This window comes from the organism of the source record quoted next, unplaced genomic scaffold (assembly GCF_019419815.1).
Source record: "Pyrus x bretschneideri cultivar Hongxiangsu unplaced genomic scaffold, Pyrus_bretschneideri_v1 Contig11, whole genome shotgun sequence".
Classification (NCBI taxonomy): domain Eukaryota; kingdom Viridiplantae; phylum Streptophyta; class Magnoliopsida; order Rosales; family Rosaceae; genus Pyrus; species Pyrus x bretschneideri.
Genome location: NW_025999402.1, coordinates 3,281,441 through 3,309,259, shown reverse-complemented (window position 1 = coordinate 3,309,259; position 27,819 = coordinate 3,281,441). Strand labels below are relative to the sequence as shown.

The 27,819-nt window shown below is 36.7% G+C and overlaps 5 protein-coding genes across 8 annotated transcripts; 2 read left to right on the top strand and 3 right to left on the bottom strand.

The window, feature by feature from the left end:
• Positions 1–1,042: 1,042 nt before the first annotated feature.
• Positions 1,043–6,382, bottom strand: LOC103966334 (GDSL esterase/lipase CPRD49). 3 transcript variants are annotated; one of them, XM_009379487.3, is made up of 6 exons: positions 6,124–6,377; positions 2,504–2,581; positions 2,109–2,249; positions 1,904–1,980; positions 1,659–1,808; positions 1,043–1,517 (listed from the first exon to the last, which is right to left on the bottom strand). In XM_009379487.3, exons 1-6 carry the CDS (start codon positions 6,232–6,234, stop codon positions 1,286–1,288), a joined length of 789 nt encoding a protein of 262 aa, XP_009377762.2. In that variant the 5' UTR covers positions 6,235–6,377; the 3' UTR covers positions 1,043–1,285. The 3 variants fall into 3 exon arrangements, with proteins under 3 accessions (XP_009377762.2, XP_048430592.1, XP_048430597.1); XM_048574635.1 differs by having other exon boundaries at positions 6,129–6,344; XM_048574640.1 differs by lacking the exon at positions 2,109–2,249 and having other exon boundaries at positions 6,124–6,382.
• A 1,463-nt stretch (positions 6,383–7,845) lies between these two features.
• Positions 7,846–9,694, bottom strand: LOC103966336 (GDSL esterase/lipase CPRD49-like). The gene is made up of 5 exons (XM_009379491.3): positions 9,584–9,694; positions 9,110–9,187; positions 8,660–8,800; positions 8,315–8,538; positions 7,846–8,097 (listed from the first exon to the last, which is right to left on the bottom strand). The coding sequence occupies exons 1-5, from the start codon at positions 9,692–9,694 to the stop codon at positions 7,872–7,874; spliced, it is 780 nt and encodes a 259-aa protein (XP_009377766.2). The 3' UTR covers positions 7,846–7,871.
• A 1,349-nt stretch (positions 9,695–11,043) lies between these two features.
• Positions 11,044–14,235, bottom strand: LOC103966337 (26S proteasome regulatory subunit 10B homolog A). The gene is made up of 10 exons (XM_009379493.3): positions 13,803–14,235; positions 13,450–13,569; positions 13,209–13,345; positions 12,954–13,115; positions 12,744–12,830; positions 12,509–12,595; positions 12,286–12,423; positions 11,934–12,125; positions 11,759–11,857; positions 11,044–11,367 (listed from the first exon to the last, which is right to left on the bottom strand). Exons 1-10 carry the CDS (start codon positions 13,906–13,908, stop codon positions 11,293–11,295), a joined length of 1,203 nt encoding a protein of 400 aa, XP_009377768.1. The 5' UTR covers positions 13,909–14,235; the 3' UTR covers positions 11,044–11,292.
• A 708-nt stretch (positions 14,236–14,943) lies between these two features.
• On the top strand, positions 14,944–17,252 carry LOC103966339 (histone-arginine methyltransferase METTL23). Of its 2 annotated transcripts, none has more exons than XM_048572523.1 (7): positions 14,944–15,188; positions 15,262–15,323; positions 15,796–15,929; positions 16,135–16,280; positions 16,475–16,546; positions 16,723–16,827; positions 16,910–17,252. In XM_048572523.1, the coding sequence occupies exons 1-7, from the start codon at positions 15,128–15,130 to the stop codon at positions 17,098–17,100; spliced, it is 771 nt and encodes a 256-aa protein (XP_048428480.1). In that variant the 5' UTR covers positions 14,944–15,127; the 3' UTR covers positions 17,101–17,252. The 2 variants fall into 2 exon arrangements, with proteins under 2 accessions (XP_048428480.1, XP_009377771.1); XM_009379496.3 differs by having other exon boundaries at positions 14,950–15,188; positions 16,723–16,830.
• Positions 17,253–18,567: 1,315 nt separating this feature from the next.
• Positions 18,568–22,438, top strand: LOC103966338 (vacuolar cation/proton exchanger 3). Its single transcript, XM_048574622.1, is given in 11 exon segments — positions 18,568–18,708; positions 18,710–18,869; positions 19,143–19,209; positions 19,299–19,327; positions 20,487–20,683; positions 20,830–21,039; positions 21,419–21,553; positions 21,643–21,759; positions 21,852–21,905; positions 22,010–22,126; positions 22,218–22,438. Coding segments are annotated over 11 exon segments (1,311 nt in total). The 5' UTR covers positions 18,568–18,582; the 3' UTR covers positions 22,317–22,438.
• Positions 22,439–27,819: the final 5,381 nt, after the last annotated feature.

Below are 27,819 nucleotides of genomic sequence, written 5' to 3'. Positions count from 1 at the left end.
CAATTCATGTGACTCGCCCGCGATGCTGTGTTCAGCAGTGTTTACAGTTGCAGACTTGCAGTGCCATCAGCCCGGGGCGGTTCATAAGGCGAATCCTATGCGAATTCTGTTGGTAATGACTCCCATTGTAGGCTGGGCTTCCAGTCTGCTTCTCTAAGCACCTTCAGCATCTCCTCCACCATAACTGTGTTCCTTTCGGACGAAAAATGGATTCCATCCCTGCCATATCAAGTGGTAAACCCAAGGACTAATATTCGATTAACATCCGATTAAGTGGGAAGATAAATTACCATGTGGAAACTGCACATACTTAGAGCAAACAGTAGGCCAGTCTTTTGTTTTCTGAATTGAAAGTCCATAGATCAACAGCCTTGACACCGAACTACCTGCACACCTCTAAACAAGCATCTAAAGACATTTTGCAGCACTCGTTTGTTCGAACCTGCTCCAGAATCCTGCCACTGATTTTGGTTTGAAACCAAGCTCTTAGAGCTGATTAGGAAAATAAAGAAACTAACACAAAATCGTCACCCTAGGCCCATAAACACCTGTAATTTAGACGTATTTGTTCCTCGTCGAGAGGATGAGCAGTAAGAGAGATAAAACGAATATTTTCCGAAAGATCTGGCAAACCAAATGTTTCTCTTCACTGTTAAAATCTGCATATTTTCATGTACAGATGGATCGAGACTTATATAAGTGCTGGAGCTCAGTCAATAATCTGTAGTTAGTGTCTGAATGGAGGGAAACCAAGAGAAAACTTGGACTGCAAGTATCAGAAACCTTGGTACGGATGTCTGCAGTTTGATCCTTTCTGCATACATAGAACTCTTAAGAGATGACAAGGACAAGCTGTACAATGACCTGGACTCGGTTCGCTTTACTGACTTGGATCCATATGTGTCTCCATAGTAACAGCCTTAACGTCACATACTCTATCTGACGAAGGGTACCAATACCCTTAATAATAGACCGGCGACATAAAATTTTCCATGGATTAATTCTGCAGACGCCTTTCCAAAATAACCATTTGCCTTAAAAATCCGAGTAAAATCTTTTAGTATCATGAATAAATCAGATTATTCAGTTACAATTCTCCTTTTGGTACAAAGGAGGCCTTAGGCCGAAGGCGCGAGAGTTGAACTCTTGCCTTGAACTCGAATGCTCTCTACTATTGGATCTACATACGAGTCGTCAATTATTATCAATTCTGCAAAGTAACAGGCTTAATACATCCCTTGCCTTCAGCTATATGATTCAGCTAGGTTTCTGCTAATCATATATCTTAAATCTCATTGCTTAGCCCCCACTTCATGGGACTTGCCGCAGCGCTCTGCTCAGCAATGTTCACGGTTGTGGTTCCATCAGCACTGGGCGGGTCATAAGGTGAATCCTCCAAAAATTCTGTTGGCAACGACTTCCAGTGTAGGCAGGGCTCCCAGTCTGCTTCCCTAAGAACCTTCAGTATCTCCTCCGCCACAATCTTGCTCCCTTCGGATGAAAAATGGATTCCATCCCTGTGCAGAACAGTACCAAACATACACACCCACCCACCCCACAAATGGTAAGTCCAACGATTAGCTTAATTAAGTGGAGTTGATAAACAATATAATGTCTGAATAATTGGAAAGATAATTTACATATGAAATTATACGTACCTAAAGCAAGTAGTAGACCAGTCTTTTATTTTCTGAATTGAAGTCCACAAATCAACACCTTTGACATCAAACTCCTGGCACACCTCTAAACAAGCATCCGAATATATTTTGCAGGACTCGTTAGTTCGCTTCTGCGGCGAAGTTTGATCACTGATTTTGTGTTTAGGAAGAACAAGATAAAGAAAACAAAGCTCTTAGAACTGATCAGAAAAATGAAAGATAGAACTCATCACGACAAAGCACACCTCAAGTTTTCACGTATTTGTTCCTCGTTGACAGGAGGAGCAGTAAGAAAGATGACCCGAGTTTTTTCTGAAAGGCTCTGGCAAAAAATATGTATCCGTTAGTACTGTTAGATTTATATGCATTACACACCAAGAAGTTGCTTATATAAATGTCATGATCCATGATTCCGGATCTGTATATTTTCACTGTTCTACAGATTATTACCTTTAAATGTTTAGCAATCTTCCGCATATTTTCTACATATTCATTAAGTGGTACATGAGCGCCTAGGCCCGACGGATGAGGATGCATTGAATCATTACCACCGAAATAAACTATCACCAAAGATGGCTGAGTTGTAGCATCCTGTATATGTCAAATTTAATCACACACATCAGCATCAAAACTACCACGTATTAGGAAGAAGTATCTCGTATGCAATTTTCAGACACCAATCGTACGAGCCATGTTCCATGCAAGCATAAACGCGCAGACATGCTATACTGATAGTTGGATTTGACACAAATGTTGAAGTCAGTGCGTCGTTGATGTGAATTTATACAGCCCTTTGAATGCATTGCCCATAAAGTCCCCAAGGCGAGATGTTGATGAACATATACCTTAGGAAAAACTTGCTCCAAAACCTGCAGAGCACGCCTCGAGTTCCAACCAGCATATCCTCGCAGCAGTACGTCCGCCTATGCTCGAAAAGGTTTAAGATCAGTGATGTTATTAATTAACATGAAACTTTATAAACATTTCATCTTTAGCAGTTCTCATTTTTTGTGAGAGAGATAGATGAAAAGTATGCGAGAGAAATGACGGAAATAAAGAATGGAGGAAAGATGATAGAGATGTAGAAGAAATTTAATAGAAAGGCACACAAAATGAAGACTAATACCGAAAAATCGTTTTAAGGTTTTTTCACTTCCAAGATTTTGTTTTCATTATTTCTTCTTTATCTCTTTTTTTCGCTTATATACATTTCTCATATTTCAAGCATGAAAGGTGAAAATTAAAAACAAAAAACAAAAAGGGCACCAACTAGAAGTTCTCTTAAACAAGGATAAAACTAAAAGACAATTACAGTACAAATTTACCAACAAACTAAAGAGACCCTGGAGAAGAATCGAAAAATAAATATAAACTGGGAAAAAGAACATAAATGAAAGAAACACGTATTGGTCTTTAGAAAAAAGAGAGAAATATTACTTGTACATGACTCATCATTTCAATGTGTAATAATTTTGAAATAATACGTATATGAAAAAACTAATCGTGCCACAGCCTTCCTTCTTACACCAATATATTTGACAAAGATGCACAAACAAATATATACATGGAAATCAAGACTACTTTCACTTTGGAAAAGTAACTATCAGATAAATCCAATATTTTGTACCTCATTCATCGAATCTTCCTTTCTTGATTCTTCGTTTAAAAGAAAAGGGCAGAAAGTAAAGTATGAGGTCCCCATTGTCAAAAATCCAAAATTCATCCTAATGGTGGTCCAAACATTGCTTTAACAACTAGTTCTAATTAGCTAGCATAATTAATTCCATAATAATTACTTGGGTTAACATCTCTTTATGTTTAAGCTGATTTTCAAAATATACCACAAAATTTTAATTTTCTCATATTGTACTAATTCTGAAATTGATGATGTGATGAGTGTAAGACTAGCTTTTAGGTTGACGTATACGCCACATTGCACCACGCGGACGAACAAATGAATCATCATCAGCCTTTGCTTCACTTAAATCAATGTTGTGTATACAAAAAAAAAGATAACCAATCGTATATTTTGGTCCAAACTATTGGGGGTGTAAGTAATATATAAGAACCCAAGAACAGGTCCCACACATGACAGGTCGTCTATTTAACAAATGACTAGAGGTTCAAACGCCAAATATATATATATATATATATATATATATATATATATATAAAGTATTTGGATCCTCTTCTGAGCCAAGAGATCCTCCTGACCAGAGCCAAGAAGAGATCCTCCTGACCAAGATATGTGAACCGTTGAATTTTTATTCAACGACTACAAACAAGGGAATTACTTTAAAGCTATAATAATTATAGTTGTTAGATAAAATCTAACGGCCCACTTGTCTTGATCAAGAGGATCCTCTTCTTGGGCTCAGGAGAGGATCTAAATCCATATATAAATTAATGGGTAAAGTACAAAAAAATACCTCAACTATTAGTGTCATGACACTTTCATACCTCATCTTTTAAAATTGACAATGTCATACCTCATCTTTAGAATTTGGTCCAATGTTATACCTTCCGTTATTGGCCATTTACTTTTCATTAAATACTAAAATAGTTTGATTCGGGCCCATTTTCTTATTAAAAAATTATTAAAAACTAAAAAATTTATTTAATATTTTTTAAATATTAAAATAATAAAAAAAAGTAAAAAAAAAAAAATTCCAATATGTCTTCCCCCCGCACCCACCCTCAGTTTGTCTTCCCCCCCTCCCCACCCCCTCTTCTCCCTCCTGCACCTAGAAAAAACCAAAAAAAAAAAAAACCCAGATCCCGTCGGCGGGAAATGGGTGCGGAAGAGGATGTGAAGAATGATGATAGTGGTGGATTTGGGGTTGGCAGGGGGTTTGGTTGGGGGGGGGGACGAACTGGGTTGGGTTGGGTTTATTTATTTAATTTAATTTTTTTTCCTCTTCTTCTTCCCCCTCTCTCTTCTTCCTCCTTTCTGGGTTGCAGGGGGTTTGTTGGGGAGGGGGGGGGGGGCAAATTGGGTTGGGTTGGGTCGGATTTTTTTTTTTTGTTGGTTGAAGATTAAGAAGGGAATAAGATGAAGATGGGGAGAGAGAGAATGGGAAGGGCCGAACATAGGGTTGGGTTGGAATTTTTTTTTTTTTTTTTTTTACTTTTTATTATTTAAAAAATATTAAATAAGATTTTTTTTTATAGTTTTAATAATATTTTAATAATTTTTTAATAGAAAGTGGGTTCCGAATAAAGTCCGGTCAACATTTAACTGAAAAGTAAACGGCTAAGTAACGGAATGTATAACATTTGACTAAATTCTAAAAATAAGGTATGACATTGTCAATTTTAAAAAATAAGGTATGAAAGTGTCATGACACCAATAGTTAAGGTAATTTTTTGTACTTTGTCTTAAATTAATACAATGTCAAATCTCAAGATGCAATCTGAATTTTTTAAAACTTATGGACTACGTAAAAAACGAACTCAAAGCTGAACGGTCGATGTAATTAAACTATGATTATCTTTCACCACTTTGTCTTTGCTTTATTGTCAAGGGCATCAACGATTATTATATGCAATATAATTACACTCAGATTATACATTTCCCAGAGTAAAAAATCCCAGACTCAGTTGCTGGTGGTCGAGATAATGGGAATAGGATCCTCTTTGGATCCTCATCAATCAATCGTGTTCATTTATTGTACATCGTGCGGTTATAAATCATTTTAAAATTTAAATTAAATATAAATAGTCTTTAACGAAAATTGTTCATATAATGTACGATGAACGAACACGATTAATTGAATCTCGGATCCCCATAAAGAGGATCCGGAAAAGTTCCTTGTCCTAGATAATGATAAATATACACTAATGGAACATTAAAGAAAAATTAAATAACATAAATTATTGATGGAAACTGACAGTTAAAGAAAGCTTTTTCTAGCTAGTTCATGAATGTGTGAACTAGAAGAGTTCAAATAAAGATAACAAGATCATGCATATAAGGACATCTATGCATACATTGTCAAGTTGATTTGCCAAGTTGAGGGTGGGATTTACCTACTAATCCGAAAGTTTATGACGTGTTTAATTTGTGCTTTGCAACTTAAGATGGTAACGAATCTCACCATCTTTATTTACTCTCCACATAACAAATCATTTTAATTCATGCTTATTAGTTAATTACACGTCAACGGCAATACATGCATTAATATGTATATATATATATATATGTATGTATATGTACATGTATGTATATATGTATAAACTTAGAGAGATTAATAAAAAGCGTGATGACTCACCCACGACTAAGAATAAAGATTGCCCATCAATCAACATGAAAAGTTTATCAGGCATCAATGCATGTCTTTGAAAAATTGATACAGAAAATCGCTATAAATTTTGTTTATAAGCAATTATAAAACTGAAATTAATTAACCATATATAAAAATTCGTGAGGAAAAGAGATGATGAGAAGAAATTTGATGAAGAACACCTTACGAGCATATAGGTCAGCGAGAACGGCACCCCATCCTCCATGGCTGTAACTGAACTGGACGATGGACGAACCAAATATCACAAACTGAGGTCTTTCTGGTCCAACCATCTCCCTCTCTCTCTCTCTCTCTCTCTCTCTCTAGAACAGTGTCTCCCGCTAGCTCTCTGTAGTTCTCTCTGACCTGGATACCTTCTTTGCTGCAAACACTACAACGTTATGCCCGAGGTCGGTAGCTTTTACAAACATATTTTTACTTTTCTCTATTTTATTTTTGTAATTCGGAACGCAAGTAGGAAACATACTATTCACCACTTGGTTGCGTACACAAGCTGACAACCCTGTAGAGCATCTTGTACGGCGATTATTCGTTCCGTGACAACATCACGTGTCAATAATACAAAAATATGAATATGAATTAACATATTTTTTTATTTATTGATACGAAACATTGTATCATGTTACATGTCTTTTTCGTAGACATTGGGGATGAAATTTTAACTAATTCAAATGGGATGGGATTCGAACAAAGTGACAAGGAGAAGGAATTCGAACTGCATAGGGGAGCAGGTACAACTCAAACCAACTAGTAAAATCTGACATTTTTATAATTAATTGAGGACAAGGATTATTCACCTCTTTACTACTATAAATAAATGCATTCTTTAAAGGGATAACAAGAACTCACACACACAAAGAAATCCCTACATTTTCTCCCATCTCTTGCCGAACCCTCTTTCTTCCCTTGTCAGATAAACTGGTCCAACACTAATATAAAATTTTCTTAATGAAAAAAAAAAAAACCACCTTTGTTAGTGGGAATGAAAAAACTGGATTATAAGAAGTCAGTTCTCTCTAAATCAAAAAATTGTTTTTTTTTTTTGAACTAGCAGTTTAAAAATCTCATTTTGAACTCCTCACAATTGTATTTTCTTTCTAAATATATAAATTTTGAAGTGCGAAATAAATTTTTGAAGTGACAGTAACAATTTTCTATTTTTTAACGAGGAGAGTGTGGCAAACTTTGTAATTTTGGTATACGAAATATGAGACATATGTCACCAAAATTGTAGAAAAAGAATTTAATCAAATCTCTAAAAGCAACAAGTGTTTAGTATAAGATGCGTTGCGTGGATATTATTTAGGGTGTTGTCATTGACACCTTAAAAAAGATCATTGTGCAATTCAATAATTTTTTTAGAGTATCAATAATATATCTTATTATGTAATAGTTTAGCATCTCCGATTAATTTGTTTCACACGTTAAAATTCATTTTTGCCGTGAAAGAAGTATTTGCTACCAGTGATCTCACTTACAAGAAGATGCGTGTTCATCTGACGAGCACGTAGTGATGACTGATGAGTGCTTGGATTCTGGGGAGGGTTTTAATAACCATTTGTCTCAAAACATTTCAGGCAGCTGAATCTTTATCATATGTAAATTCAGAATATCATTCACTTATAATTTTCCTTTAGCATCGGTACAAAGGAGGCCTTAGGCCGAGGTTGAGGAAGAGCGGGAGTTGAACTCTTCTCTTGAGCTTGAATACTCTCTACTATTGTATGTACAAGTCCTCAATTATTATCACTTATGCAAAGTACTCTTAGTAATTAACAGGCCGAATTCTATACAGCCATTATCTACCTTCGGCTGTATGATTCAGCTAGGGTTCTGCTATTGAATTATATCTACATATGTGTGTGGGGGGGGGGGAAAAGCAAAGCAAACTTGCACTATATCTTAAATCTCATTGCTTAGTCCCCAAGTGCTTGACACCCTCATTAACGCTGATCTCAGCGATGTTTATAGTTGTTTTTCCATCAGCAGCGGGCGGATCATAAGGCGAATCCTCCGAAAATTCCGTTGGCAACGATTTCCAGTGTAGGCGGGGCTCCCAGTCTGCTTCCCTAAGCACCTTCAGTATCTCCTCCCCCACAATCTTGCTCCCTTCGGATGAAAAATGGACTCCATCCCTGGACAGATCAGCATCATACACACACCAAATCGTTAGATAAGTGGAATTGTTAAACGCTTGGGAGCTGTTATTGACACTCCAAAAAGGTCATCATGCATTTTGCATTTGTGAAATAAATAATAAAGTAGAAATGCAAGATGATATTTTCAAAGTGCCAATAACAAATCTTATCTGATTAAGTGGAAAGATAATTTATAACATGAAATTGAACATACGTAAAGCACGTAGTAGACCAGTCTTTTCTTTTTTGAATTGAAGTCCATAAATCAACACCTTTGATATCCAACTCCCGGCACACGTCTAAACAAGCATCTGAATATGCTTTGCAGGACTCGTTTGTTCGATTCTTTGGCGGAACATAGTCACTGGCTTCATGAATTTGTTCCTCGTTGACAGGAGGAGCAGTAAGAAAGATAACGCGAGTTTTTTCTGAAAGACTCTGGCAACCAGATGAATCTGTTAGTTATACTGTTGGAATTATATGCATTACGCGCCAACAAAGTTGTTTATACAAATGTCATCCATATCTTGCAGATTTTCACCTCTCTACAGATTATTACCTTTAAATGTTTACCAATCTTTCTCATATTTTCTTTATATTCAGGAAGTGGTACATGAGCGCCTAGCCCTGACGGATGAGGATCCACCGAATCATTACCACCAAAATAGACTATCACCAAAGATGGCTGAATTGTGGCATCCTGTATATGTCAATTATAATCACACAACATCAGCATCAAAACTACATGTATAAGTACGTATTAGGAAGAAGCATCTCCTATGCAGTTTCCGGACACCAAATGTATGAGCTATATTCTATATGTTCTTGAACCTGAGTTCTAATTCAGTACATACACCCGCAAACGCACAGACATACAATTAGAAGTACTGCTCGTATGGCTTTGACACAGATATCCAAACATGTCACTCATTAAAGTGAATTAATAAAGTCCTTGAATGTATTATCCCTCGGTTAAAGACCCTCAGGTAAGATCTCCATATACACGTACCTTGGGAAATACTTGATCCAAAACCAGCAAAGCACGCCTCGAGTTCCAACCAGCGTATCCTCGCACCAGTACGTCGGCCTATATTCCCGAAGAGATTAAGGTCGGTAATGCCATTAACATGGAACTTTATCTAGGACATGAAAATGCAGAGCCTATTTGATAAGCATTTCATCTTTAGTTTTTAGTTTTCATATTTGTGTTACAAATGGAGGAGAAATTGTACCAAAAATTCAGATTTCATCATCATGCTGGTTCACACATTGCTTTCCAATTAGTATTATGCAATATTGTATCACAAAGTAAAAGAGAATTAAGAGACGGTTTTTAATAAAGAGTGCACGAAATTTACGTCTTCGAAAAAGAAAATCACACTTGTTTTTTTTGTAAGTAATTATAAAAGTGAAATTAATTGATCATGTGTATATAAACATTCTTGAGGAAAAGAGATGACGAGAAAGAAATTTGATGAAGTACCTTACGAGCATAGAGGTCAGCGAGAATGGCACTCCATCCTCCATTGCCGAAGCTTAACTGGACAATGGACGAGCCAAATATCACAAACTGAGGTCTTGTTGGTCCGACCATCTCTCTCTCTCTCTCTCTCTCTCTCTCTCTCTCTCTCTTTCTCCTTTCTTACGTTATGGTTGGATTAGGTTTAGGCTTCTATATATATATAGTTGATTTTTTATTTACAACGCTAGTAGAAAAATCAGAAACAATTTTTGGCACCAAGTTGATTACCCTAGATATAGGGGGAGGGGATTCAAACTCGGATTTAAAGGGAAGGAAAACCAAACAAGCTGCAAATAGTGTGCAAGGCCAACGGAAATTTTAAAGAATTCTTTTTCTGGATAAAGTGATGTCCAAACTTCCAAGAAACGGCCGCGATCCTAGTCAACTAGTCAACTCATGTCTTACATATTTGTGTTCAATTGAATTAAAAATAATTTAAAAATGATTGCTCTAGAAATACTAGAGGTGTATTACGCTTTGAATCTATCAGAACATTTAAATAAAAATTATATGAATTATAATTTATCTAGATTTTCGAACTACGTTGGGAAACTCCGAGATAGCATCGACTCTGAGAATTCCTTTATTCCAACATGTCCACCCAACTTTTTCTTGAGGTCTATGTTAAAATATACTTCAAACTCAATACTTGAATAAAACTATAGTGTCAGCGACTCTTGTTTTATTTTATGAGTACCATAATCTTGCAGGAATTGAGACATCAAGTGATGCGGCTAAAGATGTTGCCACCCACATCTGCAAAGTCACCAGAGTTGTGCAAGAGTAGCAGAATGTTGTCCTCCAATACAAAAGGAAAGACATCCCGGACGTCTCTCGGATTGCCAACCTCTAGTCAGTTCAAAAGATCAAACATATCGTCTTCATCATCACAGAGAGGACTATCGTCAATTGATGATCTTCCTGACGGTGTGTAGGTTGAAATCTTTTACCGGCTTACCTGCACTAAATTTGTTTTACAATGTGTCCAAGCGTTGGAGCTCGATCATCAGAGATTCTTATTTTATTGGCCGCTTTGTAAATGTCCAAAGTGCTAAGAGAACTCCGAAGATACGCACGCTGATAAGCAGTAGAGCAGTAGAGCAGTAAAGCGGAGGGTTTCCCCTTACAGTAAAAAGTCGTCGCCCAATGTACTAACGGTACTCAGACGAATCATGAGTTTTCAACGTTTGATGAGTTGCCAACCATCGTAGCGACATATAACGACTTAGTTTTGTGTTGCGAAAGCTTGTATTATCAACGCAGTTGCTAGATTTGTAGATGTCATGCCGACGAGGAGTTGGATTCATTAGCGACATTCCCGACTGTAACGGTAAGAAAGACGATTTGGAAGGAGACAGCATCCAGCTTAATGCCGATGAATCATAGCAACCTCTGCTCGTGTTCTTATGAAAGAAGCAAACTAGTGAAAATAATTAATCTTTGAACCCCGAATTGAACATTGACTTACATTCTTCATGTAAAGAAAATGTGAGTCAAAATGCAATTCAAAATGCGAGTCTGGTGGCAAACACATTCTTAGAAGCTATGTTGCAGTACCACCGGGCACCAGCCACATCTCGTAAAGAAAATACAGCACAACAGCCCGAACATGATCGGAGTTTTTAACTTTTACGTAACTCTTCATGTAGGTTCAAAATTCAAATTTGGTTTCATTCCTTCCCAAAATCTGCGTTGTAGTGGGAACTAGATTCAAGTTTCTTTGCTTCATTCAGTTTCCGTACAGCCTGAGACATAAAAAACACACCCTTAGAAGCAAGATATAAAAAATCGATTGTTTGCATGCACAGTGCCAAACGAGCAAGACAAACACCAAATATTTGACGACACTTGACTTTAGTAGCACACTCTTATTCTGTCCCTTGAGGTCTTGGGTTCGATGACCCTTAAGATAGTAGGTAGTCAAACCCCATAGGTGTCAAACCCAACAAAGCCATCAAAAGAGAAAGTTAAAGATTGTGACCTAGAACAACATGAAATAGACAACCCTAAACACCGCCAAAGACATTCTTGGGTTCCATCTCTAATTGTTAGAACAAGGTATGGGAGTAGCTCCGCAAATGAAGCATTGGGACTTCCATAATTTTCAGGAATGGACATAATTGATTTAACGCGTACCTTCATGAAATCTTCATGGATGACATAATCCCTCTCTGCACGGATTGCACACATCCCAGCTTCAGTGCAGACATTACGGAGATCAGCTCCATTAAAACCCTGAATGAAGACAATGCATCAAATCATTGAGGCAAAGCATGTAACAGACTCTTTTGAAATAGATAATCATGCTTACCTCAGCAAGCTTCACAACTGCCTCATAATCAATTTCCCCATGTTTGGCAATCCCGGCGGCATGGATTTTGAGAATTTCCATTCTTGATTGCTCATTAGGCAATGGGATCTCTATCTTGCGGTCTAGTCGCCCAGGACGCAGAAGTGCAGGATCCAGGACATCAGGCCTATTAGTTGCCATGATCATTTTCACCTGCAAAATGAAATTAATCAACTTCCATAATCCATGCCAAGCTATGATCTACTTTTATGCCATTAAAGGTTTACACAAGCATGACCAGTAAGCGAGTTTCATCTGTCTGTTGTGACCAAACCAAAAAAATCAATCTTGATTTAAATCAAAATATACTTACCTTTCCAAGCTGATCAAATCCATCTAACTGGTTAAGCAACTCCATGAGAGTTCGCTGAATTTCTCGGTCTGCACTAGTCCCTTCACTAAAACGCCGTCCACCAATAGCATCAATCTCATCCATAAAAATGATACAAGGCTAGACACAAAGTCAACAAAATTAAGCATGCTTTCAAATAGGAATATTTAATGTTATAATGCTAAAAAAAATTTCCAGCTCATACCTGGTGATCACGGGCATAACCAAACATTTCCCTTATCAATCTTGCACTTTCACCGATATACTTATCAATAATGGCACTTGATACAACCTAGGCCAGGCATAGCAGTAGCCAATATCAAAGATAAGTTGAAACAATTAAAAAGATTCTAGTCTTGTTCAAAGAAACACGTAACTACATATGCAGCAATACAACTTATAACGTAATAAACAAGCTGCTATCTAGAAGAATGAATAACCTTTAAAAAGTTAGCATCTATGTTGCTAGCAATTGCTCTGGCTAGTAATGTCTTCCCTGTTCCCGGAGGACCATACAGAAGAACACCCTGAAAAAATTTGAAAGGTGAATACAATAAGAAAAGAAAAGTTCTATTTGAAAATTCTAAGTTTCTAGGTTTCTGAAAATATTGCTAAGAATACGAAGAACACCAACAACAGTTTAAAATTACCTTGGGAGGTTTGATCCCCACTCTAAGAAAAAGTTCAGGATTCATTAGAGGCAGTTCTATGGATTCCCTAAGTTCTCGGATCTGATCTGATAGTCCTCCCACAGCCGAGTAACTAACATTACCAGGATCTTCATGAAGCATATTATATACAATGGGATCAACCTGCCAACAAAAATATGAAAGAATGTTCATGAATAGATGAGTAAAGTGTCCAACTTTATAATAAATAATCAGATGATAGCGGATAATAATTACTTCTCTGGGAAGAGCCCGCATGATTGTCAAAGTTGTCATATCCAAAACAACACGCGTGCCAGTCACTAGTTTTTCCTTGTCAACCTTACTGCGACACCCAACAACATATCTAGGGCCACTACTGGCCTTCACAATCACTGAGGCAGCAAACACAATGGCCATTAGATTGGCAGTTCTAACAGGGTTTCCAACAATTAAACTTTAAACAATAAAACAAGCATTAAGAAAACAATCTGCTTACAGCGTTCATTATCGAGAGGCCGAAGAACTTCACCAATAATCTGTCCAACGCTTTGAAGGGACTTCAAATCATCTTCAGTTTTCCCAAATTCTTTCCTTGCAGTCCGCAAGTTCTCCCTCACTGCAAACCGTTCCACCATTGCAAAACAAATCAATTGTGTTTCTTCAAAATATCTAAATTTCCCAATTCACAACAGAAAGCTCCAAACAAACCTAAATCAGAGCAGAATCGCTCAAGTGAAATGTGAATCGAAACCCTAAAAGGGAGAGCAGAGCCATACTAAAAGCTTACTAATTTGAACAATTAATTTGATAACTGAAAAAGGGGATAGGGTTTGAGGGTGCGGAATTGACCTGCGCGAACTCGGGAGTCGAGCTCCTTGTGCTGGAGTAACTTTTTGCGGTAGTCGAAAACCGCAGTGCGACGGCGTACGGCGTCCTCTGATGTCTCTGTCGTCATCGCAGCGCAGCGCTTCTTTCGTGGAGAGAAGTAAATAGTAACTCTTTAAATTAGAGAGAGTGGTGGGCAAATTTATTTATAGTGGTGGTCCTTGTGTTCCGAAACTATGGAATCCTGATGGACTCGGGCTTTTAGTCTGGTGGCTGGGTTTGTGGTGGTGGTGGATGACCCTAGCAGCGATGGATTCGGTGGCTCCGGCGACGCCGATATGAGAGAGAGACAGGGAGGCGAGAGGGAGGGAGGCTGACCTGTTTCAATGGTTTATTAGTCTTTCTAACTCTATGCACGAGGTTGGGGGTTCGATTCCTCTTCGTTCCCTTTTTGCCAAACATTATAATCCTTCCTTCCCATTTGATATATATATATATATATATATATATATATATTAAATTGTACTGTTATTTGGACTCTAAAAATATTATTTTATATTTTTTAAAGTATATTTTTAATTATCATTTAATGTTACCGTATAGTGGTATTTCTATCTTCACTTGTAAGTGAGAAGTCTTAGGTTTAATTCTCGCAAAAGACGCATTTAAACCATATTATTATGGGTAACTCAATGTGAGACTTTGCCCACTCTTACTCCCTTAGTATAAATATTATCGTTTGTTAAATAAATGTATTTTAATTTTAAATATAAAAAATTTGAAGAGCAAAATTAGAAGTGTTCCTAAGTTACAAATTTAGTGGATGATGAAGTTTATTCTTTCAAATCTTAATATAAAAAATCAATCTATAAAAAGTAAAATAAAAAGAACAGAAAATTCAAACTTTGAAGTATTTGATGTTTAATTTGTGGTCAGATCCCTTCCACCTAATCCTCCTTATTATGTAATTCGGACACTTAAAATTTGATCTAAAGCTAAAGTTATTATAACTTTTTAAAGTTTGCTCCTATTTATAATCGTTGGATTAAATTTCAAGAACATAAATTATTTAATAATTTCCTAATTTGTGAACGAAAACCTATTTGTATTTGGAAACAAAATGATAAAATTTTATTGGGTAAACCGCGAGAGTTTCTCAAATATAAGGGGGGAATTAACAATATTTTCCCTCAAATACAAGAAGAAAAGAAGAATACTCAAAATATTGAGACTGATTTCTGAATTTTTAGTGTTTTGGGGGCAGGATTTTAATTTCCAATCCTTGTTTTCTTCTCCAGGTAGGTTTTGCCTTCTCGCAGCTTCTGTTTCTGAGCAGAAGAACGACGACGATGGACATTGCTCTCTTTTCCCCATCTTCGCTTTTTCATGACGACGATGACTCTTCCAGTGGTATATTCTCTCTCTCTCTCTCTCTCTCTCTCTCTCTCCACTCTCTCTCTAACTTAGTGGGTCTAAGTTGCAGGTGAGGAAAACACAGAGAGCCAGCAAAACTTCGTAGAGAGGAGGCACGAGTTTCCTGGGATGGTATGTCTATTCCTTCATCTGGGTAACACCCAGAAACGTGAATTTGTCTTTCACTTCCTCTAACTGTAATTTTTCATATTTTTTCTTTTCTGTTCTGATTTGTTGAATTTGTGTTTTTTTTAATCTCTTTCCCATTTGAAATCACTTAATGAAATGAAATTTCGTAAACAGGCTAGAGTTTAATATTACGCGATTTATAGTTTAGAGACAGCATTTACATTCATATGTATCATTTGTTCCATGGATAAATCAAAACTCAAAAGCACATATCTGAGTTCAATTCCGTGGAATTGAGTGCTTAGGTGCATTCATTTCAGGGGGTATTCGGCCTTTCGTTGAACGCCAAAAGAGTTATTTCGAGTTCTAGTTTTAGTTTATATTTCAGCTTGGTTCTTGATTGCTTCTTTGTAGAGTTTGGTAGTATAGAACTTTTAGTACTTTAAACTAAGATAAGTGATTCGGATTGGTACAGGAGTTGGTCGTCCGAGAATTTTCGTTTCATCAGTTGAATGCCAATTTACTCTGGCCTGGGACATTTGCATTTGCAGAATGGTTAGTTGAACACAGGCCATCAATTGAAGGAAGGCATTGTCTTGAACTGGGCAGGTTTTTCTCGACTGTTTCTCTTCATATGTGTATGCAATCATCTACTCCTGCATGGAAGGATTACTTGAATCCTTCTCTTTTTCTTGTTCCTCGCACTTTTTAGTGTTGATCATAGGTACTGACTGCATCACATGGATGCTTTTTTCACATAGGGGAAACCCTTTGTTGCTTGTAAGCTGATGTTGGTTTGTCTACTGATTGGCAGTGGCACGGGTGCTTTGGCAATTTTTCTACGAAGATTGTTTAATCTTGACATTACCACATCAGACTATAATGATCAAGAAATTGAAGATAATATAGCTCATAACTGCAGGGTAAATGGAATTACACCTGTCCTTCCTCATATAAAGCGTATGTCATCCTTTTCTGGACTGAGTTGTCCTTCAGTTTCTTCACTCTTGAGCATTTTATTTCACTATTGTTTTTTATCTTGGGTTTCTTTTACTGCCTAAAAACATAGTGTGTTGAAATTCTAATTGACTGACTGTTTCTTAAATTTGTGTTGGGATTCTATTAAATTCATAAGATGGATGCTAATTTTTCAGATACATGGGGCGACAGTTTCCCTACTGCTGATCCAGACTGGGACCTAATCATTGCTAGTGATATCTTATTGTGTAAGTTTCTCCTGTTGTGATTTCACTCAAGTATCTTTCTTCAAACCTTGGAGAGTCGGAATCTTTATTCCGATGTTTGTAGTACTGAATATCCTCTTGATTGTAAATAAACTGATGCTCATGGAGGCTGCACATTAACGGTATGCTAATGGTTCCTTTTTCTTGACTACTTGCAGATGTGAAGCAGTATCCAAATTTGATAAAAACCCTTTTGTTTCTCCTCAAATCTTACAAGCCGAAGGATGGTAAAGCACAGCCTCAAGCAAAGGATGAACAAAGTGGTGGTACTATGCTGACAAATTTGTCCAGTATAAGTAGTATATGTTGACACTATGCTCATTCTTATTCACCTCTTGCTCACAGGAGACCCTTTTAGTTTGCCCCGGCCAGCATTTCTGATGAGTTGGAGACGCAGAATCGGAAAAGAGGATGAATCACTTTTCTTCACTGGTTGCGAGGATGCTGGCCTTGAAGTAAAGCATCTGGGATCTCGTGTGTACTGCATCAAACCAAGAGAAGCAACTTCCCACGGCGACCAAATAGGGAAGGTTTAGAAGCTATATTTGTTTGAGAAGTAGCCATGGCAAGGCGATCCTTTTTTTTGGGTAGCTGATATCAATATTTGATCTTTCTGCAATTGCACATGGGATGTAGGAAGTAGCAGAATAACTTTTGAAGATATTTAAACAATCCTTAGTTTGTCTTAGTTATGCCTTAATTATTATTGATGTTGTTTAAGGATAATTAAGTACACATAAAGACTTGGACATGAAGGATTAACATATTGACAAAATGATACTCTAAACTACTAACTTGTAAGGATGCGGGTACATTATCTTGATCGACTGGCCAAACCCAGATCTGTGAATTCTAATTCTCATTAGTGTGGTGGTTTTTAGATTTTCCAAGAATATCCATCATAATACTAATTGGATGGATGGTTAATAATATTTACCAAAAATTGGTTAATGTTAATCCACCAAAATAAGAAATTAAGCCAAAAGTATGCAAGGTTATGGTTGAGGTAATTTGAACATTTCCCCAAAAGAAGCCTGGCTTCTCTCTTCATGGGAGGTGGAGATAGCCGTTGCCAAAGCTTCCAAATAACATGGTTACTTCGAATGGGATTTTTTATATTTTTTTAATTTCTTCAAAGGAGAAACTCAAGCAACTGTCAAAATTGCCTAAAACATTAGTCGAGGATTGGTGGCTTCTGGAATTTGGGAGGTCAGTGGATCAAATTCTTCTTTTCCTACGAATATTTGAGCAATTTATGTAGTTCATAATATGATGCCCGGATAGATGTGGGTTAGGCCAATTTCCCGTCCTTTTGTACAACAATTTGAATCATCTTTCTCTTAAATTAAAAAAAAAAAAAATCTCAATCTAAATCATCGTTCTTGTAAATTAGAATAATATAGAGAATATCGTATTGTACTTTAATTTAAATAATCTTTCTCGTAAATTAGAATGTCGCATTGAAAAAAATAACATGCACAAAGGAAACAGTATGAATGGGCCATGAAACTCATGACACTCGTATTGAAAAAAATGATATGCAAAAAGGGAAGGTATCATCTCCAGATCTCTTTCACCTAATCCTACTCATCAAACAATTCGGGCCTTTGAAATTTGATTCAACGGTTAAAGTTATTATAACTTTTAGAGTGGACTTGTGTTTGTAGTCGTTGGATCAAATTTCAAGGGTTCGAATTGTTTGATGAGGAGGATTAAGTGGAAGGGATCCGGAGAGTGATCCCTTTCCATGCACAAAAGGAAGCAATATGAATGGGCCTTGAAACTCATGGCACACCTCAACAACAAACTGATGGAGTTAATGTTTTGTTTGCTCTGTGACTGACATGTATTTGTGATCGTCTCCACATCTGGCAACCATGCATGCCGATACAATATATGTGCCTTCATTACTCAGATGACATAATAATTTCTCTCTCTCTCTCTCTCTCTACTCTCAACCAGAGTGTTTATGTCCGTCCCCTTGTACCGGGGTTTGATCTCTAACTCTCAAACCAAAAATGGCTTCCAACCAAGAATGCCTCTTGGAAAACGGCAACCCTATTAATGACACAAGGGAGGAGGAGGAGGAGGTGAACCACCACCATGGCAGGACAGCCAGGCAAATGTCAGCGTCTTCGCTGCGCTAGAAAGTCGGATCCTTCACTAGCAAATGGTGTCCAGAACCGCCACCTTAGGCAGTTGCTCGTAAATCTTCAAGTTGTTCTTTTTGGGACTAAGCTTTCAGTTCTCCTTCCCACCATTCCTCTATCCATTATTGCTGTGTGCTATGGCTTTGGAAAGGTGAGTGCTTTCACTTAATTAACATTAAATATTCCATACAATTTGGTGATGAATTTCGTACACCTTTTTTTATCCGTTGGACTCTAAATTGAATATTTTTTAATATTTTTTTCACTCAGCATTTTTGGTGATTTTCGCACCCATTTTCTCTGCATGCATTCCTGCCTTCCTTCTACATTTTAATCAAAAGAGAATCAAGTGACATAACAGGAGTACGAAAATCACTACGGGCTATAAAAAGGCGTGTTAAAAACGACTAACCTTCGTCTTTTGGCAGCCTGGATTTTCGCTCTGAGCTTACTTGCAATAACCTTACTTGCTGAGCGGATCAGTTTCCTTACAGAGTAAGGCGTTTTACACAATCAGTTAGACTTTCTTCAAAATTATGCTTGGATTAATCTTTGCCAATATGATTTTGTACTTCAAATTGCAGACAAATATCATACTACACTGGTCCAACAGGTAAATTGTATTCATTTTTTATTTTATTTTTTATATTGTTACTTATGATGGCTCGTTTGGTGCCTAGGATTTGATGGTATTGGATAAAACATACGATTCAAGGTTATGTCGAACGTACGTAGAGCTGAATAATTTTTCATTTTGAATGGATTAGAAGGGATTAGACACGAATGAATTTTATGCCTTCTAATCTCTTCGTTACTTCTTTAAACGTATCTTGAATATAGTGAGTTATCGAATCTAATGTTGGATTGGTGGCCAAATTGTGGTGGTCCACTTATTGACCCAATTGCCCGTTAAGTTGTTTTGTTTATTTGGTCCATGTGAAAGCCACGGGGTGGTTTTCCTATTGTTTTAATTGGCAGCAACTGCTGCATTTGTTAAAGAAGCCGAAAGCAAGAAATAAGAAAATGATGAAGGAACATCATGATGAGGAAGCATCATGTTGTTTGTTGAATGTTTGTTCCTTTGTTTGGCTATAGGTGGTGCTTTCGGCTTCTCTTTGAAACTTGGCACCCCATGTGCTTTGGCAGAGAGCAGTGGGCAGAAAGCATAAAGAAGCATCCAAGGGGAGAGCATTCGGCTCTCCCATGGGAAAAAGTTGAACATTTTATATTAAGGCATTTGTTATGCCTTATGGTTGAATGGAGGGTGCGGGGGGGGGTGCAGCGGAGCGGACGATAGCCAGGGAAAGCATTCGGTTCTCCCATTTGAAGCTCTTCCCCTCCTTTGTTAGTAATCACTCAATCAAAGATATTTGTGCTACATTTTGTGGCTTTTGGGAGAGAAGGAATTTGGTATATGTTTCCATCTTCTCCATTTGTTCTTTGTGAGAGTGAGAGCTATTGGGTGTATGTGGGCTATTGGGTTTGAGAGTTAAAACTCTATTTGTAATCTCCTTTTGACATTAGTGGAATTTCCTCGCCGTCTCGGAACTGGATGTAGGCTTACGCCGAACCAGTATAAATCCTTGTGCCTTTTTTTTGGATTATTTGTCTTGTCATATTTTGCCGTATTAGCTTTGGTTTCATATTTGAAGCTTCCGCACAACATCTAATCCAATCCTTGACAAGACGAACCCTTGGAGAACGAGACTGAAGTATGAAATTGACATTAACAGAATTTGACTCTCACAATATTTTGTGGTTTTGGTTTGCAGTTGGGGGGCTTCTGAATGCAACATTTGGTAATGCCACAGAGCTGATCATAGCAATATCTGCTCTAAGCCAAAATAACATAGCTTTGCTCAAGTATTCTCTCTTGGGTTCTGTTCTTTCCAACCTTCTCTTGGTCCTTGGCACCTCCCTTTTCTGCGGTGGCCTTGCCAACCTCAGAGGGGAGCAAAAATTTGAAAGAGTAAGAATACTAAGAATAATTTTCGGATTTTAACTTCCGTAATTCTTTGGTTTGAACTTTCTTTTTAAATTATCCGAATTATATGTTGCTGCGTATACCTGAATTGCTTTTTCTTATAAACTTTATATGCATATTGTTTTCATCAGAGACAGGCGAATGTGAACTCTCTCCTTCTACTTCTAGGCACATTCTGCCACATGCTGCCGATGTTGCTTCGATACGCTGGGGACTCTGCAGTAGCAGTGGACCAAACACTCCAAATCTCAAGGGCCTTTAGTATCGTAATGCTACTTTCTTATACTGCATTCTTATTCTTCCAACTGTGGACTCACCATGGATATTTCGAATCTCAGCAAGTAATTATCCTAATTTTTTTGCTGCAATCATGATTTTATTTTCATGATTCCACCGTCTGTCTGATGAGTACTGCGTAGGAAATAGATGATATAATAAAACATCAATCTAATTATATAATGCAGAAGAATCGTTACATGAAAATTCATGCTACTATTGACGAAACTTTTCATCTGTTTATTTTTTTTCTGCTTACTTGTCATGCAAGTCTTCATACCGAGCTGATCTAAGAGAGTGAAGATCCCAAAACAAAGAGAATTTATGTTAAAGCAATTGATGATATGTGCATTAAACTTGCATTTTCAGTGCTTCCTTTCACAAAAACAAGTTGTTGAAATGTTAGAGCTCAGCTAAGTCATTAGGAAAAATGCAACTTAGCAGGTATCGGAAGTTGATGGCGACGAGGATGTTCAAGAAGATGTGGCTGAGGTCGGTTTCTGGAGTGGATTTTCTTGGTTGTTTGTTGTCACTACCATCACAGCTTTGCTGTCTGAGTATGTGGTGGGCACAATTGAGGTAATTAATTAGTACACTATGTTGTTTAGTGGGTTTGTAAACCTTCTCATCAAGACATGCACATTCACTGAATTCGTGTATTATATTAGGATGCGTCAAGATCCTGGGGTTTGTCAGTCAGCTTCCTCAGCCTCATCCTTGTACCGATTCTTGGAAATGCAGCTGAGCATGCAGGATCGATCATATTTGCTCTCAAGAACAAGTTGGTGAGTAATCCTATATCTTTGATTAAGTTGATCTCCTCTTCTTGCAGGAAGCTATAATTAAGTTTACATTCTTCTGTTTTGCACAATGGCAGGATATATCTTTAGCAGTCTCTTTGGGGTCTGCAACTCAGATTGCAATGTTTGTGGTTCGTGTTCATAACCTAAGCTCAATTACTGTAGTCTCTTTCCAAACCAGAAGAACAAAAGTTCCATTAACTAAAACTCTTTTCTTTATATACGCATGACGCAGGTTCCGTGCTGCGCTGTCGTTGGTTGGATAATGGGAGTTAACATGGATCTGAACTTCAATCTGATTGAGACACTGTCATTTGCTCTAGCAGTGATCACAGCAGCCTTTGCTCTACAAGTAATACTCACATGATTAATCATACATAACTTCATATGTATTAAGTATATCATACTTTCTCATATGTTTTTAACCTTGATTTTTTTTTTAGGATGGGACTTCACATTATGTGAAGGGATTGGTTCTTATTCTCTGCTACGTTGTCATTGGAATCTGCTTCTTCGTATACGAAACACCCCTCGATCGGTGAGTAGTTAGAAGAGAAGTGACTTCTGCATACACTTTTTCACATCCTGTACACCACTATTCTTTTTTGGTCTTTGGTTCGAATCAAGGGTGGTCAACTTTAATAGGCGCAAATAGAAGGTAAAAAGAGGCATGTAGAAATCACTCTCGGTAATTAAAAATGCTGTAAACACCAACCCTTTTCAATTCTCAAAGCTCTCTACACGCATATATATAGAAACCATATTTGAACAGTATTCACATCCTTTGATTGACGTTGGAGAAACTTGAGGGCAGGATTGGTTCAAGGTCACTCCCAAAAGTGGAAATATGCTTCCTTCCTTAGCCTGCGACGAGATAAATTATTTGGGCCCAGTTGATTTCGTTAACATTGGCCAGATTGATTTGTTATTCAAATAAAGGGCTTCCCAGCCCTGGCTACGGTTTTTCTTTTATTCTTTTATTTTCTTTTAATATGACTATATATTTATATTAAGAGGTCGGAAATTTGAATTAGGCTACATAATGGACTAAGTCATATATATTAGTTTGAACTCACAATCCACGAGAATTAAATCTAATACTTTGTACTATAGTTTAGTAGTTAAAAAGCTTGTTTAGAAGTGCTTTTAAAATGGCTGAAAACGTTTTTGTTAAAAATGTTTTTAGAACAAGTGAATCATACAAAAACACTTAAAGTGTTTCCTCCAAGTACCAGTTATGTGCTTCTTACATAAAACATTTTAATTGCTTTTAGAACCAAAAATATTTTCGCTAAAAACGCTTTCAGTCATTTAAAAAAAAAAACTTCCAAGCGAGCTCTAAAGGATCCTTGAGAATAAATTGACATCAAACTCGCCAATCACAATATTCTAATCTAAGACCTCTCACTTATAAATTAAGATGAATATTATTAGACTGTAGTACGAAGTGGTTTTACTTTTATTCTTTTCATCTCATTTCACATTTCCAAGAAATGAGCATGTGGTCCACTATTCTACTGAATAGTATCTAGGTTTCACTCATGTGTTTCGGTTTCGAAACTTCTCTTCCTAAATTATTGTAAAAGTTTTGAACCTTCCTCCTCCCTTAATAGTAATATGATAAAATTACATTACATCATAATGGTTTTACTACAGCATGACGTTCACATCGAATGTATGAGATACAACAAGAAGTTCACATCAAATGTATGAGATAAGGTTACACTATAATTATTCAAAATTACACTCTTGAGTTACATAATTATCTAACAATATAATTAATTACACGTAAAAATACTAACTAACAAAGTTACCATTTACGGTGTAGTCGTCAGATTACATTGTTAAAATAGGAAATTATACTTAAATGTTATTATTTACAGTATTACATGTCAAATTAAAGTGTACATATACCACTCCAGCTGGACAGGTGAAAGTCAATGTTAATGGTTCTTTCCTTTCTAGGTCGAATGTGGGTGGTGGAGGGGTATTTCGTGACGAAGCTGGTAGCTATGCTGGAGGTTTTGTTCGCCAAATACCTTCTGCATTGTGCTCCACTATGCTAAAGTTTCTGGCAGTCCATGAGGGAATTCGTTGAGTAGTGGAAAGGAATTTGAATCGCATTATTGTGGAATGTGACTTGTTGCAGGTGGTTCAAGCTGTTGGCAACTGATTCCAGGGGTCTTCTCTCTGGTGGATGACATTCGTGCTAATTTGCGAACCTTGTGGATTCTCAGGTTTGTTATGTGCACCGTTCTATGAATAATGCGCCACATGGTATGGCCAAATTGGCTATGTCTTTTCCTATTGAGTTTTGTTGGTTTGCGGAGCCTCCAGATCTGATTGTGGAGGCCCTCGTTGATGTTGTTTGAATTTTGTTGATTCAATAAAAACTGTCGTCTCTCTTAAAAAAAAAAAAAAAAATTACGTAACCTTTTATTTGTTTCCTTTCATTTTGTCAACCAAACTTTTATTTCTTCTGGGATCATTCGACTCCCAATCTTACCGATTCTTTCAATTATTTGATAATTAGGAAATCCAAATATATGAAACTCTCCACTAGCTAAAGTACAAAATCCAAATTTTTCTAGACTTGGCTTTGATGTTGAGCTTTACCAGTATATGTCGAGTCAACCACCTAGGTGTGACTGGTACGGAAGTAGAAAAGTAAGTTGTGGATGATACAATTAGTACATTAATCAGGCTTTAATATGGTAATGACGTGAACCTTCTCACTGTCAGCAGCACACAGTCCAAATCTTGAACGAATTCTTCTGCACCATCTGTAGATTTTAATTTAATTCGATTTGTTTTATTTCTTCTCTTTTAGTCTAAATATTGACTTGCATGCATAGAGTTAAATATATAAAACCCAACTTAAATCGTAACGTCATTTTTTTTTTTTTTTTTTATTATAGCAAACAATAGTATCTACACTAAGAATGTGAAGAGTGCGTTAAATTTTACAATGAGTTAGTAATAATAAAATTCAAATTCGCCTTTAACGAAAGTCGAACCTAAGACTTCGCACAGTAGATTAACAACAATGTCATGTAAATCGCTAAATTTACCTTCACTTCAACCAAACGCGCCCTAAGAGTGTGACCCCTGATTGGGAGGAAAGTTCGTGGAAATTTCTGTTCGAGCATAATGTCCCAAACCCCACGTATGATTACATCCCAGAACTACAATTTCGTCCTTATTCATCCAAAACGTATTACATAAATCGCATGCATGACCCAGCTGAGATCTTGTACAAAATCATGCATGTACATATAGAGAACGACGTGATGGAGATGTGTACGGAGTCACGGACGTGGCCACAAAAATATGGGCTGGATACCTAAATAGATGGAGGAAGCTTCGTGGAAACTTCTGTCTAGTGTTCCACAGTCAGGGATCGAGTGGAGGGCAAATATACTTACAGGTGTATGTGGATATTCTAGCGAAGACATAATGAACGAGAGCAAGACATGTTTTTGTAGTGTGGGTAGATGTTAAATAATGTGATAAGAGCTCTAATAATTCAATAGTTTATAAGGATCGAAGTATGATTGAGGTTGATATATGACAAAGTAATTCTTTCTTTCCCTTCTTTGAAACCAATTCGTACTTTTTTCCAAGCAACCAATATAGATTTTGAACAACTAACAGTGGTAATTCAAAGGTTTATATATATCGTTCTTAACGAAAGGGACCACATCAGAATTTTACCACTCATTACAGTACATACTAATTTGGCCTCAAAAATTTTAATTACCAAATTACTTGAGCATGGCAGCGCAAGACGATAAATAAATGATCCGTTTGATAATTATTTTTCTTATGTTGTGTTATAAATAAAGGGATAATAGATGAGAAAATTAGATATACATGCGTGTGACAGTTTGTTTAGTTTGGATTTTTTTTTATAATAAATTGTTTTATTTTAGAATTCTAATTAGGGAGGGCTATTTGGGGACATTGAAGCTTCACCATTTTAGTGTGCTCCTTTATATATAGAAGATAAAAGAGCAAAGAAAAGCACACAATATAACGCTGTGTTTGGTATTTTTTTTTTTTTTTTTACGGAGAGGTAGACGAAATGCGCATAAAAGAAAAGTAAAAACAAAAAACTATTGTAATTGTTATACTTTTAAGCTGCTTAATACAATGGCCTAGCTAGTGATATTCCTCTTCACTTGTAAGTGAGAGGTTTCAATTCTCGCCAAATGCCAAGTTAAACCACATTATTATGGCAAGCACATTTTAAAACTTAACCAACTCCCTCACTCTCTTCATGTAGATATTATTGTTTGTTCAAAAAAAAAAATTGTTATACTTTCAAGACTTTTTTTTTTTTTTTAAAAAAAAAAAAAAATTATTCTTCTTAATTTGTTTCTTCCTTTCTCCCTCCCACCTCTCTTCTTCACCACTTCTATAACATACTTTCCTTATATCTCAAACACATATTTATTTTATTTTAAAAAGGCTATCAGAGACAGTAGAGATCAACTTATGAATAAGAAAATACTAGTCAAATTAATTTGGTTGCTTAATAATCTTCATGAATAGAGTAACCCCAAAGAAGATTTTATATTTAAGAAGTTGTGAAAGCAACTTATACCAGAAATTCAAAGCTGAAAATTAAGAGTAGGGTCATGAGCATACGTGTACATATATACGTTCATGAACACAATGATAGAATGCAGTAAAAATAAGCAAATTAAATGGAGCATAAATTCTACAACTAAACAAAGCAACTAGCAAGAATTAAACCCTTCAAACAACACAACCGTTGATAGCGCAGTTTCAAACTTGGACACCCGAAATTCACCTGTAAATATTGTGCAAAATTGAAAATCTAATCGAGCCGCAAACATATATATAGGAATTTGTCCTTAAATAGTATGATATAGCACGAAATTTCTTTCTACCTTCCCTAATTTTGTCACTTTGCTTCTTGTTAATTAGTTGATTACGACTCATTAATTTGTTCAAATTATAAACATACCCAAGTGCATAAAAGAAGGTAGTTTTGTATTGTATGTGTATGGTAATTAAGCAAGAAAGTGACTTGATAGTTGATACGTAAATTAATCTTTTCTTTCCTAAGCAGTCTCTTATTCCGACATAGGTATCTCGAGAGACATCGTCATGCTGGAATGTGAATATCCAACGTAAAATCAACGGGCTAATACCGTAATAGGAGGAGACCATCCAAAGCAAACAAACAAATATCGAATCAAAAACAAAAACGATCGTATATGCTCATGTGCAACTCCATGTGAGCCTGCCATTCCTGCCTAGCAAGAACTTCATGATATAGCTCACTCGAGATTTTGTTCGAGCATGGAAAGCTAAGCATAACCGTCGAAAGTTGTTCTACTTGGGATTAAAATTTAGAGATATGATCAGAGATAATCGATCCATGGAGGAGTTTCCAGGAAGGTTCGTATGTAAGAATACGCAGGGTTGTGTACACAACTACTTCTGAGAGTTCTCAGTCATTATCTGATACATGTGGCATGCATTTGGCCCAGTTAATACTAAAAAAAAATAATAATACGCAATTGTATATTTGCATATGTATGGTCATGAGTCATGACATCACCATCGTTAATATTATTTCTCTTTGTTGTCTCCATGGAAAATATTTTGCGTATAATTTTTTATGTGCTAACCTTTGGACTTATTTGTTTTTTTTTTCCTCATAATTATATTGGATATACGTGGTTTAAAATCAATGTGAAATTATTTAATTAATTATTAAAAAAACACGTTAATGGTTGTGAGGATGTGAAGGTAAGAAAGTTAGGGTTCCATATAAAATCAATTGGTAACATGTGGAGTAGCCAACCTCTTATAAGTCATTGCAAGGTTTATCCTTTCACTAATGTAGGACTCTTTTATCTTCACATTCTCACACGCCCCCTCACGTGTGGGGATTTTCAAGCCAAACACATGGACAAGACGAATTGGGTGATGTGGAGCACGTGTGCCCGTTAGACTTCACATGTGGGCCAACCTGCTTTGATACCATGAAGAAGCTGGAGTTCCACCATA

Excerpts from the sequence above, each read along its gene's own strand:
- LOC103966334 (XM_009379487.3), bottom strand. The coding sequence starts at position 6,234 with ATGGTTGGACCAGAAAGACCTCAGTTTGTGATATTTGGTTCGTCCATC. Across the intron at positions 2,582-6,123 it reads CTGACCTATATGCTCGTAAG|GCGGACGTACTGCTGCGAGG; the intron begins GTGTTCTTCATC and ends TTTCGAGCATAG. Across the intron at positions 1,518-1,658 it reads TGGTCTACTACTTGCTTTAG|GGATGGAATCCATTTTTCAT; the intron begins GTACGTATAATT and ends TGTTCTGCACAG.
- LOC103966336 (XM_009379491.3), bottom strand. The coding sequence starts at position 9,694 with ATGGTCGGACCAACAAGACCTCAGTTTGTGATATTTGGCTCGTCCATT. Across the intron at positions 9,188-9,583 it reads CTGACCTCTATGCTCGTAAG|GCCGACGTACTGGTGCGAGG; the intron begins GTACTTCATCAA and ends TCGGGAATATAG. Across the intron at positions 8,539-8,659 it reads AGATTGGTAAACATTTAAAG|AGTCTTTCAGAAAAAACTCG; the intron begins GTAATAATCTGT and ends TCTGGTTGCCAG.
- LOC103966337 (XM_009379493.3), bottom strand. The coding sequence starts at position 13,908 with ATGACGACAGAGACATCAGAGGACGCCGTACGCCGTCGCACTGCGGTT. Across the intron at positions 13,116-13,208 it reads TGCGGGCTCTTCCCAGAGAA|GTTGATCCCATTGTATATAA; the intron begins GTAATTATTATC and ends TTTTGTTGGCAG. Across the intron at positions 11,858-11,933 it reads CAGTTGTGAAGCTTGCTGAG|GGTTTTAATGGAGCTGATCT; the intron begins GTAAGCATGATT and ends GTCTTCATTCAG.
- LOC103966339 (XM_009379496.3), top strand. The coding sequence starts at position 15,128 with ATGGACATTGCTCTCTTTTCCCCATCTTCGCTTTTTCATGACGACGAT. Across the intron at positions 15,189-15,261 it reads CGACGATGACTCTTCCAGTG|GTGAGGAAAACACAGAGAGC; the intron begins GTATATTCTCTC and ends TCTAAGTTGCAG. Across the intron at positions 15,930-16,134 it reads CATTGTCTTGAACTGGGCAG|TGGCACGGGTGCTTTGGCAA; the intron begins GTTTTTCTCGAC and ends ACTGATTGGCAG.